This window comes from Ranitomeya variabilis, chromosome 8 (genome assembly GCF_051348905.1).
Source record: "Ranitomeya variabilis isolate aRanVar5 chromosome 8, aRanVar5.hap1, whole genome shotgun sequence".
In the NCBI taxonomy this organism is placed as follows: domain Eukaryota; kingdom Metazoa; phylum Chordata; class Amphibia; order Anura; family Dendrobatidae; genus Ranitomeya; species Ranitomeya variabilis.
The window spans coordinates 26,731,278-26,747,240 of record NC_135239.1 but is presented as its reverse complement, the minus strand read 5'-3'; the positions used below and the strand labels follow the sequence as shown (position 1 = coordinate 26,747,240).

At 41.1% G+C, this 15,963-nt stretch overlaps 1 protein-coding gene across 11 annotated transcripts in view; it reads right to left on the bottom strand.

Annotated features, from left to right (window-relative positions):
- Window positions 1-15,963, bottom strand: part of ST3GAL3 (ST3 beta-galactoside alpha-2,3-sialyltransferase 3) — a 308,813-nt gene that overhangs the window by 145,921 nt on the left and 146,929 nt on the right. For 6 of the 11 annotated variants that reach the window (XM_077277836.1, XM_077277842.1, XM_077277835.1 and 3 more), the window contains exon 3: window positions 14,008-14,055. The exons of the other annotated variants lie outside the window; for them this stretch is intronic. In XM_077277836.1, the coding sequence (XP_077133951.1) occupies window positions 14,008-14,055 (48 nt within the window). The remainder of the gene's footprint in view (window positions 1-14,007; window positions 14,056-15,963) is intronic. 11 annotated transcript variants of the gene reach the window in all.

Here is a 15,963-nt window from a genome sequence, read left to right as displayed (position 1 = left end):
CACGTTTTTTTTTGCATCAAACATCATTTAAAAATTTGCTAAAAAAAAAGTTACAATTTTCCATTTCTATTGCACAAATAACCATTAAAAATTCCAACAAATTCACTGCATCAACACTATTAATCCTGCTTATGTCATCGCTTTATACGAGTACATTTTTAAGTTGACCGATCACCTGCAGACTAGTCAATAATTGAGCAGGAAACAAGGGGCAGTTGTAGATATAGGAGCCAGTCTTTCCACTGTTGGAGCCATTTACTATGGTTCTCACGAATGCCACTAGTACCTACAATAACGTAAAGGGCCATTCACTTCCCCATGACATTTTGCGTTCCATGACATGTCCAATTTTGTTCAGAGAGTCGTATAAAAATCAGCAATGCAAGTCTGTGGGTCCTTAAAAAAAAAAAAAAAAAAAAAAAATCGGACTGCACTTGGATGACAGTCGAGTGCGGTCCGATTTTCAAGGATTGTTAGAAAGTAAAAGGTGGAGAGACTTTTTTTTTTTTACTCAACGGATGGGAAAAACTGATGACACTCGGATCAAACTCTGATCAAAATAATTGCTCCGAATCGATTTTGTATATGAGGCCTTAGTCAAAGCTTTGCTAGATTTTGAGCAACTTTTTGGCACTTGCTACAGTTGTATGGGCATCTTAAGATCAATACTCCATTCATTCCGAATAATACTCTTGTACATTACACTATCCACAAATGGGAATCCAAGAGAACAAGGAAAATTTGGGGCCACTTGTTAAAGCTTTGGAAAAGATGAATAATATGAAATGAAAAAAAAAATGGTTTGGATGGAATATTTTGAAGTCCACTACCTATAGAAGATGTAGTAATTGCTATGCCTGCAATAATGACACTAAAGACCATAAATTAGTCTTACAGAGCATTGTGTAATTACTGGCAGTTACATAAGTGCATAATGAGGACCGTTTGTGGATTTTCTACTCGCCTACATGCACCATTAGAGTACACTGCCTGTCTCTCATTAGCGCTAGGCTTGTGCCTGCAAGAGGACATTGTTGATGAAATCCTCTTGCTCCATGTCAAGTAAATGGTAGTTGCCTGGATACACACAGGCTTTCAATGTCAAAACAAAACAAAGTTTATTGTCCTTCATAAACTTCACAGCTCCAAAATGAAAGCAGCCTTTCTCTAGCACAAATGAGTAATAAACAGTCCTTTCTTCAGCACAATACAACAAAGTAAATGTGACGGTCTTACCAATCTCGGCATTCCAGGCAGTAGCAGGTAAAGCAGTTTTAAATGCTTTCACCAACAACAACACTCCTCTGTCCAGCTCCAGCACAGAATCACAACTCAGAACTGTCTCAGCCGCCTTTCATTCAGCTTGTAAAACTCAAACTGGAGTATGGGAGCGACCTTTCCCACCCAAGCTCTTTTGGTCGTTCCTAAATCCCGGACCTAAAATCTACTTACACTACTCAGTAACCTAGTGTTATTTGTACAGACTTCCTGGGATTTATATCACAGAATCCAGCCACCTCAGTGACACAAACTTTTCCTGACACCCTCTTACTCTACTTATACATAAAGATAGGAATATTTTGTGGATACCTCCCGCGCTTTATTCAAACATATGGACTTTAGTCAACGCGTTTCAAAGTGTCAAGCACTTCTTCTTCAGGAAAGTTAAAGACTAAGACTAAGATTTCCCAACTTTAACTTTCTCAGCAAAGACCAGGAGCTTCAATATTCACTTTTCTCTAAAATTTCCAAGGCCAAGTGTACCCATAAGACGGTACATAAATGAGACACTCCGGGACCCTCAAGTGTAAGACGTCGTGACACATTGTAGATCATATTAAAGAACTATGCAGCAACCATGATTTCCTAGCTCAACGTACTGAGATTTTCTAACTTCACCCATACCCGAGAATCTAATCAGATTGAGCAATCTATTCAATTTATTTCTTAAGTCTACACGATCATATATCCCCAGTACTATCTGATAGTATATAGCAATGTGTCCACATGTATATAAGAGGAGACAGCCCCGTCTACATAGACGTTTCCTTTGTAACAAGAAGATCACTCTCCTCCGTTACTGCTCGGAATAGAATCAGATTACAGAAAAATAATCCCCTGTCTGAGGGTTATCACGAGTGAGATCTTGTCTGAATGTATTTATATGAGTGAAATGTAAGAACCATACAGCAGCGCGATTTCATTAGTGCCGCTCCGCTGCTGGTTTCCATTGACTCCAGGCTTCAGATGAAGATGGACTCTCATATTTTGGCTTCAGGAACTGTTCTTTGGTGTCAGGACCATAGCAGACAAAAGAAGGTAAAGAAAAATAGACTTTCCATGGCATGAGAAGAACGAGGGGTCAGTCCAATAGTAGTTTATCCGAGAGGATCGAAATACTCCTTGGGGACATTTAATATTCTTAGAATGCACCCTATGGAGTACATAAACCCTAGTAGCCCGCCATCTCAGCCCCTCGTCTCTCTTTACCCGGGGGATACGAGTTATATTCCTGGCACGCCTCTGTCTGCTTGTCCTACCATGAGCTCCATGAGAAAGATCCAATAACACTGGGCTCCAGCCAGGGCCGGACTGGGACTAAAATTCAGCCCTGGCATTTGAAGTTACACAGGCCCACTTGTCACATGGTGACTGTATAATACCTTTGTACACTTGTAGGCAGGGCCGGTTTTAGGCAAAGTGGGGCCCTAGGCAAAGTTTAAAATGGGTCCCCAAATGCTAACATATTGCACATCACACAGAAGCCTTTCTGTTGTATTTACGTGCGCTGAGTTCAGGCCGCTAAACAAGTTTGATCGACAATACTGAAGTTGTTCAACGCTTGTTTCCCGGCCTCTTTCCACCAGCTGAGGAATAATGATGAGACAGAACGATCACTAATAGATCACTAACAGATCACCATACAGTATCATGTTTTCAGCAGCACATCTACAGTTTACACTGGCAATGTGCTGCTGACAACAAGGCTTTTAGTTCCAGCAAAAACAATCCGAATATGCAGCATTTTACTTGTTTAGTAAAATACACCCCATAGTCCTCCATATATTATAATGTGCTCCATAGTCCTCCATATAGTATAATACACTCCCTATAGTCCTCCATATATTAAAATACACTGCTCAGTCCTCCACATAGTATAATACACTCCTCATAGTCCTCCATATAGCATAATACAATCCTCATAGTCCTCCATATAGCATAATACAATCCTCATAGTGCTCCATATAGTATAATGCACCGCCACAGTCATCCATGTAGTACAATTCACTTCCCATAGTATAATGCACCCCATAGTTCTTCATATAGTATAACGTATTCCCCATAGTCCTCGATACAGTATAATGCAGCCCACATATAGTATAATGCAGCCACCCCAGAGTATAATGCAGCCACCCCAGAGTATAATGCAGCCACCCCAGAGTATAATGCAGCCACCCCACAGAGTATAATGCAGCCACCCCAGAGTATGTAACCCCCATAGAATATAATACAGCCCACCTCCCCATAATATATAATGTAGCCCCCCATAGAATATAATGCAGCCCCCCATAGTATATAACGCAGCCTCCCCCATAGAATATAATATACCCCCACAATAGTATATAACACAGCCACATAGTACATAACATGGCCTCCCCCATAGAATATAATATACTCCCCATAGTATATAGCAAAGCCCGCATATTATATAGCACAAACCGCATAGTATACAGCACAGCCTGCATACTATAGCACAGCTCGCGTAGTAGATAACACAGCAGTATTCAGCACAGACCACACAGTAGTATACAGCACAGACCACACAGTAGTATACAGCACAGCCCACGTAGAAGTATACAGTACAGTCCACACAGTAGTATACAGCACAGCCCACAGAGTAATATATACAGCACAGCCCACAAAGTAATATATACAGCACAGCCCACAAAGTAATATATACAGCACAGCCCACAGAGAACTATATACAGCACAGCCCACAGAGAACTATATACAGCACAGCCCACAGAGAACTATATAAAGCACAGCCCAGAGTACTATATACAGCACAGCCCAGAGTACTATATAAAGCACAGCCCAGAGAGTACTATATACAGCACAGCCCAGAGAGTACTATATACAGCCCACAGTAGTATACAGCACAGAGCACAGCCCAGAGAACTATATATAGCACACAGTAGTATACAGCACAGAGCACAGCCCACAGAGTACTATATATAGCACAGAGCACAGCCCAGAGAACTGTATATAGCACACAGTAGTATACAGCACAGAGCACAGCCCACAGAGTACTATATATAGCACAGAGCACACAGTAGTATACAGCACAGAGCACAGCCCACAGAGAACTATATACAGCCCACAGTAGTATACAGCACAGAGCACAGCCCACAGAGAGCTATATACAGCCCACAGCAGTATACAGCACAGAGCACAGCCCACAGAGAGCTATATATAGCACACAGTAGTATACAGCACAGAGCACAGCCCACAGAGTACTATATACAGCCCACAGTGGTATAACAGCACAGAGCACAGCCCACAGATAACTATATACAGCACAGAGCACAGCCCACAGAGAACTATATACAGCCCACAGCAGTATACAGCACAGAGCACAGCCCACAGATAACTATATACAGCCCACAGCAGTATACAGCACAGAGCACAGCCCAGAGAACTATATACAGCCCACAGCAGTATACAGCACAGAGCACAGCCCACAGATAACTATATACAGCCCACAGCAGTATACAGCACAGAGCACAGCCCACAGAGAACTATATACAGCCCACAGTGGTATACAGCACAGAGCACAGCCCAGAGAACTATATACAGCCCACAGCAGTATACAGCACAGAGCACAGCCCACAGAGAGCTATATACAGCCCACAGCAGTATACAGCACAGAGCACAGCCCACAGATAACTATATACAGCCCACAGCAGTATACAGCACAGAGCACAGCCCACAGAGAACTATATACAGCCCACAGTGGTATACAGCACAGAGCACAGCCCAGAGAACTATATACAGCCCACAGCAGTATACAGCACAGAGCACAGCCCACAGAGAGCTATATACAGCCCACAGTGGTATAACAGCACAGAGCACAGCCCACAGATAACTATATACAGCACAGAGCACAGCCCACAGAGAACTATATACAGCCCACAGCAGTATACAGCACAGAGCACAGCCCAGAGAACTATATACAGCCCACAGCAGTATACAGCACAGAGCACAGCCCACAGATAACTATATACAGCCCACAGCAGTATACAGCACAGAGCACAGCCCACAGAGAACTATATACAGCCCACAGTGGTATACAGCACAGAGCACAGCCCAGAGAACTATATACAGCCCACAGCACCTCTCCTCGTGCCAGCGTTGCTTCCTGGTTCCTGCTCCTGTCTCAGCAGCTGCAGTCTGCCCGGGACACAGCAGGTGCGCGATGATATGACATCATCGCGCACCCGCAGTGTCAGAGGCAGAGCGGGGAATGATGGGAGAGGAGCGTCTGTAGACGCTCTCTCCTCCATCATTGCATTCAACTGTACCGGCGTCTATACGCCGGTATAGTTGAATGCGACGGCGGGGGCGGCGGATTGAGCGGCCCACCACTGGCACCGGCCCTTCTGGCATTTGCCAGAAGTGCCCTATGGCCAGTCCGGCCCTGGCTCCAGCGACAAGAAAAAAGGATTAACACATACTGTGAAAAGTGCAAAAATTGTTTAAAAAAAAAAGAGGAAATGATCCATAAGTTGACGCGTTTTGGGTTAATAACACTTACTCATAGCTAAACCTGAAACGCGTAGGATTACGGATACATTTTTTTTTTAACTTTTCTGAACTTTTCACACTATGTTTTAAACTCGGAGTAAAAATTGTTTTAAACCTTTTGTTGTTGTTTTAATTGTTTTAAACCTGTTTTAAACCTGGTGCAGGAGCCCAATTCTATTGGACCTTTCTCATTTATTTGGACCTGGTGTTCCTTACACTCCCTGCAGCACACCCTGACCAGAGACTACCTTTATCAAGGGTTCATACATACAATAAAGACATGTCCGATCTCCTCTGGATCATTAAAGATTTTGGAAGGTGAGCGGAATTCAGCCTTTACATAGGATTTTTTTAAAATTTTTTTTGCCTTAAAACCTAACCCATCTTAAATGCGGTAAAAGTTTCACCGATTACTGAGCGTATTCCAGTCAATGTGTTGTAAATAAAGGGCTTTAATCATTTATGTGCACACAATTACTACCTATGATCCAAAGATTACAGTAATAAGAAGTTACATTTCCGTAATCTAAATTAATAGAATTGATACAAGCCAAAAATAAGAATTTATCTATGAATCTGTGACTTTTCCAGGCCATAAGGGAAATGATAAGTACCAGTGAGGGCAAGTGATTTTCACTTTTAAAGGAAATCGGTCACCAGGCTTTTGCCACCTAATCTTAGAGCAGTATAATGTAGGGGGAGAGACCCTGATTCCAGTGATGTGTCACTTATTAGACTGTGTGCTGTAGTTTTGATAAAATAACTTTTATCAGCAGGAGATTATCACTAGAGGACTAGTAAACCTGCTAGAAAGTAGTCCAACCCCGCCTCCACCACTGATTGGCAGTGTACACAAAAAAGCAGCCAATCAGTGGTGTGGGTGGGGTTATACAGAGCTCAGCATTCAGAGATCTGCAGCAGAAAAAAAACCTGTGATTTTCTCCAAATGCAGACAAATAAGTGACACATCGCTGGAACCCAGGTCTATGCCCATGCATTATGCTGCTCTCATAGCACAAATCAGATTCCCTTTAAGTCTATCAGATGAGGTTGGTGCTCGAGTTGCTTTTTTCCTAATTCCGTGCCTTATTACCTTGGGCTCATGATCAAACCCTTCTGGGATTTTGAGGATCCTCTTGGCACTCGCTAAAGGTGAAGAAGTGGCTATTAATCGCATTGGGCCGACAGAAAAACCTATAAAGTGCGAGATATTGTGCAACAGAAACTCAGCTAATTACACCCATTCTATCCTGTGCATTCCCATTCTCCAAAACTGACGGCTTGATATCAGGAGGACGCTCCTCTAACCTCTAAGAATGCGGCAGTGGGACCACATGCATGGCGTCTCGGGTGGTAAAGTGGTAGAAAGCCGGGACACAGAGGCTTGTAGGGGATGTCATGACATAGCATGATGACTGTTGTAACCAGTCTCACTATAGACAGGGTGTATTTTATTATTTTCTTTGGTAACAGCATTATCCAACCAGTTCAGGAGTCACACGTTGCTCACCGGCTGTTGGCAAGGCTTTATATTACTGTGCACTGTTATCATCAGGGACATCATAGCATTACTAGGTCATGGTACTAGGGACAAAATAATTATAGGATTCTGCACTTATAAAAAGGTTGAGGGTAACTATTCACCAGAACATCTCTCATCGCGATTTTGCTATGAACCTGACAGCAGTACGATGTAGGGACAGAGATCCTGATTCCAGCAATGTGTCACTTAGTTTACTGGGTGCAGTAGTTGTGATAGAATCACAGTTTTCCTTGCTGCAGATCTAGGAATGCTGCTCTGTGTATAACCCTGCCCACACCACTGATTGTACACAGAAAGCAGCCAATCAGTGGTGGGGGCGTGGTTGGACTAAGAGGCACGAGGCAACTAGTCCTGTAGTGATAATCTCCTGCTGATAAAATAATGATTGTTTAAAACAGCAAAAGTGACACATAGCTGTAATCAGGTATAACTTTGTCCCCTCAGATTGCAAGATCTTGCTGGCAGATTCCCTTTAAGTTCACACTTGCATGTTTTTTTGTGCGCTGCATAACATTTCTAAGCTAAATAAAAGGAAAACAGATCACAACAAATCTTGTATTATTAAAAAAAAAAAAAACTTTGGACCAACTTCCATTTTTGCTATAGTGAGGCTTGTGTACTCTGATGTATGCGCTTCACAGGAAAACCACACTGATTGAAGCCTTTATATGTAGAACTCAACTGTGATGTGGTTTTCTATAGAGGTTGTACTAAGGGCAATTATTCTAAAGGTCTCCTAAAAAAGCAACAACAATACGGAGTCTTTATGTGCAGATTTTGCTGCAGTTTACCTCCTTAGGTTATGTCTAGTGCTGAGCGAACCTGCTGGGATAAGGTGTTATCTGAGCATGCTCGGCTCCAAACCGAGTGTAGTTTTGCTATGAGTGCGCCAAAAAATGGATGCAAAAAGATGCCCTCTGTATGTCATTCATTCCAATTAATTGCATAAGAGCTGTATTTATATTTGTGTAATTTTCTATGTACTATACATATAGTTACGGATGCGAAGAAAAACGGACATATAGATGACATATGATTGACTATATCTATGAAAAATCATCCATGTTTGCTGGATGAAATTCTAATTTTTTTCATGCGCTTGTATGAATTTAGGCTATGTTCACACGTTGCAATTTTTTAATGCGTTTTGTATGCAAATTTTCACCTCTGTTTCACAGTACCAGCAAAGTCTATGAGATTGAGATTTCAGAAATCTCATGCGCACCGCCAGCCAGTCTGTGCATTGCGGTCCGAGATTGGATCGAGATGCACGGATGTCTGCATTAACCCCCCCCCCCCCCATAAAAGAACGATTTTAATCAATGTTTGTTTTTTTATCAGTGATTTTCTTTAATGCCAAAAAAAAATTGCAGAGCTTCTTCTAGCCAAAAACGGTTAAAAACGGACAGCACACGGATGGCATGTATGTGTCATGGTTTTTATTTAAATGCCCGTAATATGTAATACAGATGGAACCCTGAATAAACCATTCACTATAAGGCTATGAACATATGTTTTTGTTTTTTTACGCAGGCAAAACCTGCTCTCTTGACAGTAAAGAAGCTGCTTACAAAAAGCAGGTTTTGCTTAGTTTTTGCTGCTTTTTTATGTCTCTTGTGCATGCTGATTAAGTTTGGTGGACCCCAAAAAAGCATGATTTAACTTCCTTAGGTTTTTGCACCAAAAATGCAGCAACAAACGAATCCTGTGTTTTTGCTGCGTTTTGCACTTACCCATTGTTTCCAATGGGTAAAAAAATGCTGCAAATATGCTGAAAAATATGCATAAACAAATGAAGCAAAAAAAAAAAAAAAACACTGCAAAAATGCAACGTGTGAACATAGCCTAATGATACAGATAGAGTTACTTTGGTTTCCGTTCCAGGGGTATCTGTGTTTTTAGGCAGATACAAAAGCTTAGTCTATTGTATAAATGTCAGTTAGGCCTTAAGTTTCCCCCTGTGCTTTTGGGGACAAATTGTGACAGGTTCCATTCATTTCTATGGTGCTCAAATTAACGACAATCCATGAGTCTGGGATTCATTTCCAGTACGAAAAGTGACATTAAATTCTCACACTTTAGCTTATTTAGTCAGAGCAAAAAACACAAATGTGAACTTGACCTCATCCCTTGATGGTTCCCGTGTGATACAATATAGAATTAATAAAAGTTAAATGAAATACTTTTCCTACGCGTTTTAAGCCCATGCAGGGTTCTTACGTTATACATGGGCATGAAACGCGTAAGCCAAGTGTTTCCTTTAATTACTTTGTCTTTCAAATTTTGGAGAGCTCAAATAAATGTTTTTTTTATTATATTATTTTTTTTCCATTGCGGATGCTGGAACTATCCACTTTATAAGGATTATCCTGTGCTCAGAAGAGGTAGAATATTTCCTGTTAAAAAAAAAAGTAATAAAAGGTACAAAAAAAGGTGGATATCTACAATAATCGGAGAAGCCGTAACCAAGGCCAGGCAGGATGCATCGAGCATATGACTGCCGCTAGTGCACAGTGAGCAGCTGTGAGTCACGTCTTCCAAACCCATCGAGGCCAAACCTAAAACCCGGCTGTGAATTAAGTTGTGGATTTATTCCTACACATAAACAAGTCCCTGGTGTCTCAAAAAAAAAAAAAAAAACTAAACAAAGCTTCCATTATCCAAAGTAGTAAAAAAAATTGACAACAATTTTTTGTGCGGTTTCAAAAGACAACCAGCTGCGTTTAATTCTCTCGTCTTCCATTAAATCTCTGCCGCCGTCCCTGCCGGCAGCAAAGCTTCAGGGGGTCTTTCGTTACAGAATGCCACGTGTGTCCTTGACATCGGTGGTGATGACAAAGCATTGGACTAATAAATCATATTTTGGTAGAAATGGGACATCACCCGCATGTAACAGCAAAGACATCTTGCAATAAAAAACAATATAAAGCTGATTGCCAAGAAACCGTCAACAGGAATAGTACAAGTATCACTACACAAAGAGCTAATACAATCGCGACCTACTGGCATTAAATGAAAATGTATCTACAATAGTCTTTTTTTTCATTATTATGTTTGAAGTCAAAGGGGCAGAACACTATTAAAAGCACTCGGAGCTCAGACGTTCAACTCTGATAATATTGTCCCAATCATGCGAAACATATACAAGTGTATAAAGTGATCACTGATACTCCATGAAGGGGTCTTCAGCCAAAATTAGTCACCACTGCAGCACCCCCAGATGATCACTGAAGGTATTGCAAGACAGCGTAAAAAGTTTACTTTCTCTAACAAACTGCACCTCTAAAACCCGTTGGCATTAGTTTAATAACTCACACTCTAGTTGGTAAATTCCTTCCAAGCCTCTAGGCCTCTTTTCTGCCGTGGGTGGGGTTCATATGAGTGTATTTCATGGTCCGTATACAGACGGCAATCCTCAGACTGACAGCAAAATATATACATATATCAGGCTGTAAGTTTGGGTTGGGAGACCGGTTGTTAGACCTGACATTTTGCCAACGAAATGTCCAAAGTATGCAAAAATTCTGCAACATTTCAAACCTCTGTTTGCTCTTGCAGAATTGATATGAAAGAAGGAGATTACCAGTTATTTAACTTTCCCGGCTCTGCATTATCAAATAATCACATTTACATTCATTTCTCCTGCAGTCTGAGAATGACTGGGCATATAATGGGGATGTTACGCTCAGGAAAAGGTGACCATCTTGGTCCACATTCAGACTATGAAACATGGAGGTGTGAATTTTGTCTAAGGGTAAGTTCACACTAGGCATTTTTTTTCTGCAGCAAAACCTGATCTCTTGACATGAAAGTAGAGAAAAAAAGCAAGTGTTGCTTGGTTTGTCTTGCGTTTTCTGCTGCGGTTTTCGTGCGTTTTTTGCTATGTTTTTGGCATGCTAGATTTATCTGCTGATAAAGTTTAGTGCAAAAAAAAAATCCTATTCTCCAGAATCAGGCTTTGGCACAAAAAAAAAAAAAAAACACGCAGCAAAACCTGATACCTGCATTTTTGCTGCAGATTTTTTTCACCACCCATTCATGTCAATGGGTGAAAAACAAAAAAGATGAAGTGACACGCTGCATTGTGCAAAAAATCATGCAAAGCACAAAATACTGACGAGAAAACAAAAACAAGGTGTGTGCACGAGATTTCTGAAATCTCATAAACATAGCTGGTACTGTCAAAAATGCAGCTGAAAATCTGCATAAAAAAGCATCTAAAAAAACACCTAGTGTGAACTTACCTTAAATGAAGTGTAATACTGTGATATAGTGAGGAGCCCAGAACCTTCTTATATTATTAGATGAGTGCAAAAAATGGAAATATTACAGTAGAAAAATCTCAAATAAAGCTCCTGGCAGGAACGCAAATGTCCCACATGCTACAAAATTGTATTATGACCCGCTAGGAAACAGCAATGGCGGCGAGCTGATTTCAGAAGCAAGAAAAAGGATTGTTCCTCGAAGAGCCAGAGCCAGAGCCAGGGAATACAGCCAAAGCTGGAAAAGGCACAGAACAGAAGTCAGCAGAGCATCGGAGACACAAACATCTGACATGTTGGAAGGAAAGTGGACAATGAGCCCAATATGGTGAGAACGTCTGTGCGATGCTCCACACTCGTGTGTTACAGTAAAAGAGGCAAACGCATTTCACTTTGCGTTATTTAAAGTAGAACAACATAAAGAGATGGAAGATTTGGGCAAATTTCAGAATTGTTCTGAACTTTGAAAACTAATTTAAGGGTAAATGTTGGTGTTAGTTGGCCCTTAATTAGTAATCATCGATTTACAGGGACAATAGTAACACACTTGAAACTTTCAATAATCCATATGTGCAACAGGCGAAGTTTCGGCTCCACCAAAAAGATTTTATTTGAGAAAGGCTCTGTGGAGCCAAAACGTTGCCTGCCGCACATGTGGATTATTGAACGTTTCACCGGACTTTTGATAAGTTTTCCATTTTTCACTGCCGCCTGCTTTATGTATATATATACGGTATATATATTTATGTGGGTTACTGAAACCTTTCCCACGAAAATGTCTATGAATCTGATCAGCTCCTCCTGCTCTATAACATCCGGCAGATCAGATACTCTTTTCAACATTCTGATCTAGTCCTGATCACCAAATGATAGTTGGTCAAAATGTATCAGCCTGGAGCCCAGGACACTACAAGGATTATCCAGTCTTCTGTTAAAAGTCTGCAGTCACTCTGACTGCAGACTTCTGAATCCTCACAGCCTGCACACAGCACTGTCAGGATTTCCCGATGTCTGCAGTGAGATCGGGCGGTCATGTGACCACAAGTATGCGATTTGCATACATCCAGCCACATTCCGACTAGACGTGCTCGGCCTCGCTCTATACAAGTGAACTGAGCAAGGCTGCGCACATTTAAGCTGTGTTCACACGTTGCGTTTTTGCTGCATTTTTCTATGCAAATTAAAAGCTGCATTTTACATTACCAGCAAAAGCTATGAGATTTCAGAAATCTCACGCACACGCATTGTTTTTTTGTCCTGACTGAATTGGAAAACGGCAGTACATCACTTCTTTTACTCATAGAAAGTAACGAGTAAGTGCAAAAAAGCTGCAAAAATTCAGGTATCAGATTTTGCTGCGTTTTGGTGCAGAAAACTCAGGAACAACAGGCACTAAACTATATCAGCATGAAAAACGCTGCAAAAAAATGCAGCAAAAACCTGATTTTTTTAAGCAGCTTCTTCACTGCCAAGAGAGCAGGTTTCGCATGTGGAAAAAAAAAAAGAAACACGGCAAAAACACAACCTGTGACCATCGCCGTCTGAACGTGGAATCCTGAGAGTGTGACAGTTCAGACTTTCAGAAAAAGACCGGACAACCCCTAAAGAGTAATGAGTTGCTGATACTGTTGGTTTTTACAGATACATTGTATTTTAAAAAAACAACTTTATGCTAAAAACACTAAGCTACGGTTCATGGGTGTTCAGCTTTTAGATATTTGTCATCTTTAATTGTCACACTTATTGATAGGATGAATGACGAAGAATTGTGGTTTGAGGGAAGATTGAGTCTGGTGTCAGATATGACTTAATTCTACAGTTACAGAGTTTTTACAAGAACTCCCAGAACACGCAGCGAAGTTGTTCCACTTGAAATAACCTCAATGCTGAACTTGCCAATATTTAAATTTCAGCCGAGAACAATCCGCACACGTCTCACCGTGAAGCGTGGAAATTCCAATCCTACATCCTAAAATGATTATCTAATACAAACGTAATTTCCCATAATAAAAAAAAAATAGATAAAATAAAACTCACACATGATGCATGAAGTCTACACACACCCACACCTCCACCAGGGAACAGATCTCAGGCTTTCAAGAAGTTGCCTCATCTCCGGTAAGAAATCCAACAAGTATGGAGTCATCTACTCATCCTTTCATCAGATGGGATCAGCATCCGACGCTTTTGGAATGGAAGCCTGAGATGTATTCTCTGGCAGCTTCAGCCCGAATCATTGGTGCTCTGTGATCAGCGTCTTCTCAACGATGCTCTGTGCCTCCCAACATGGCTACCGTATGCAAGGAAGAGGGCGGTAAAGCTCTGCGGCGGCAGAAAAGGATAGGTTGTGTTGCGCAGACAGGAAGTAGGGAGCGCGGCTGAATGGAGGGATTGTACCTGGGCCTAAACTGTGTCCAACGGAGTCAAAGGCGTGAAGTATTGAATCTGGAATACAAGAGGACAAGTTCAATCCTTTTTCTTTACGGCTTAAAAAAACGAAGATATTTAAATAAGAATCTTTTTTCCCTTCCTTTACTCTTACCCTTTTATTTCCTTTCCATAACCATATAAAGGGGAACTTGTTCATCCAAAAAGTCTCCATTTATCCGAAAGAGATGCATAAAACACTGCAGGTATTTGGAAGTCAATAAGACAAATAAACGAGCCGGTTGGACAAAAACATTGGTCACCATTAGTAAATATCTCCTCATTATGGAAGTAAGGTTCCTGGAATTTGTCCAACCCCGATTCTATGGAAATACTTCTCATATATAACACTATAAACTCCTAATAACGACTAACCGGCCAGCTCCTCTTATCATCACGTGGGATACAATAGATACATGGCCCTGTGACTATTTCTAGCCTGTTCACCAGACCCGCTCATTCCTTTTTATACTCTTTATTTATTTGCTTAAGTCTTAAATCCGTTTTAAAAATATCTTCAAACGTTTTTCAAATATAGAAATATAAATAATCCTAAAAATGAAACTGCAGATTTCCTGAGATTCATGAGCTGGATATAAATATCTAGAACCGTTACATGAAGCAGAACTTTGTTTAGTCATTAAAGGTGAAGGACGCTGTATAAGAGGGATTGTCCAGTGTTATTTAAATAAAACATGATTGGATTCTAATTGCAACATTCTGCAATTTATATATTACGACTTCTGCCTGTTGTTAGGACTCATCCTGTGCCAGGTTCACACGACAAATTGTCTACTACTATTTATCCAATGTTGTCAATCCACAGTGAGCTTAAGAGGTTAAACTCAGTTTTATGAGCACTGATACAGCAACCAGGAAGTGTTGAGAAATTAAAGGATTATTCCCAAAATCACAATGTGGCCTTATAACAATGTACACCTTTTTATTCATTTGTGCCAATGTAACTCCGATTTAAATCTTTTACACATAATCACCCTCCCAAAAGATGTCCCCCCGGGGCTCTTTTTACTCTTCAGTTGCCATTGAAACTGTCCCTCTGTAGTTTCAGAGTTTCTGGTCAATCATGCGCAGTGCAGGGACTCTCAGCTGAATTCACATCAGCACAGTTCAGCTCTGCTTTCAGTACTGACATAGAGTGTACTCTACCTGTACTCCTCTACAGTACCCTTCCGGACCAATTTTATCTTTTGCCATCAGTGTTCAACTATCCTGCACCACCCCACAACTACTCCACGAAAGAGCTTGTAATTACTAGACAATGCACAGTTGAGCTGTGCTTGTTGCCTACTGCCGACAGAACTGCAAAGGCTACTATATTGATGCATTCTCATTATGTTTTTTCCTGATAAAGGAGTTTGTTCAACTCTGAAACGTGTAGATTAATAGAACTGCTCTTTGTTCAACTCCATTATCGCCACTGGATATCGTCTTCACCAGCAGCGCAGCAGTTTTATCCGTATATCCCTTTCTACTGTTGATGCATATGGCAGAGGATTATTTTTTTGCAATATGCATCAATAGAGCAGCATTTGCAGTTTCATTTTACTGATCTCTCAGCAGCAGGCAACAAGCACAGCTCAACTCTGCACTGCCTAATAATTGAAAGCTCCATTGTAGGATTGTTGAGCTTTGAGAGAAACCAGCTAACAATTATTTAAAGCCACACATGCAGGTATACTAACGTAGATTGCAGAAGAAAAAATTGGTAAGGCAGAGTACTGCATAGGAGCAGAGAGTGCATTAGTTGGAGGATAACTCATAGAAGTGGGGCCAGTGAGAAGCGCACTGAAGAGAGGGGTCTGCAGCACTGAGGAAAAACAAGTGCTGCTGGGAAATGTAGTTTTAGCAGTGTAAGAATAGGACCGCTCGTTCAGCATTTAGCATAATTAGTACATCTAAAAGACG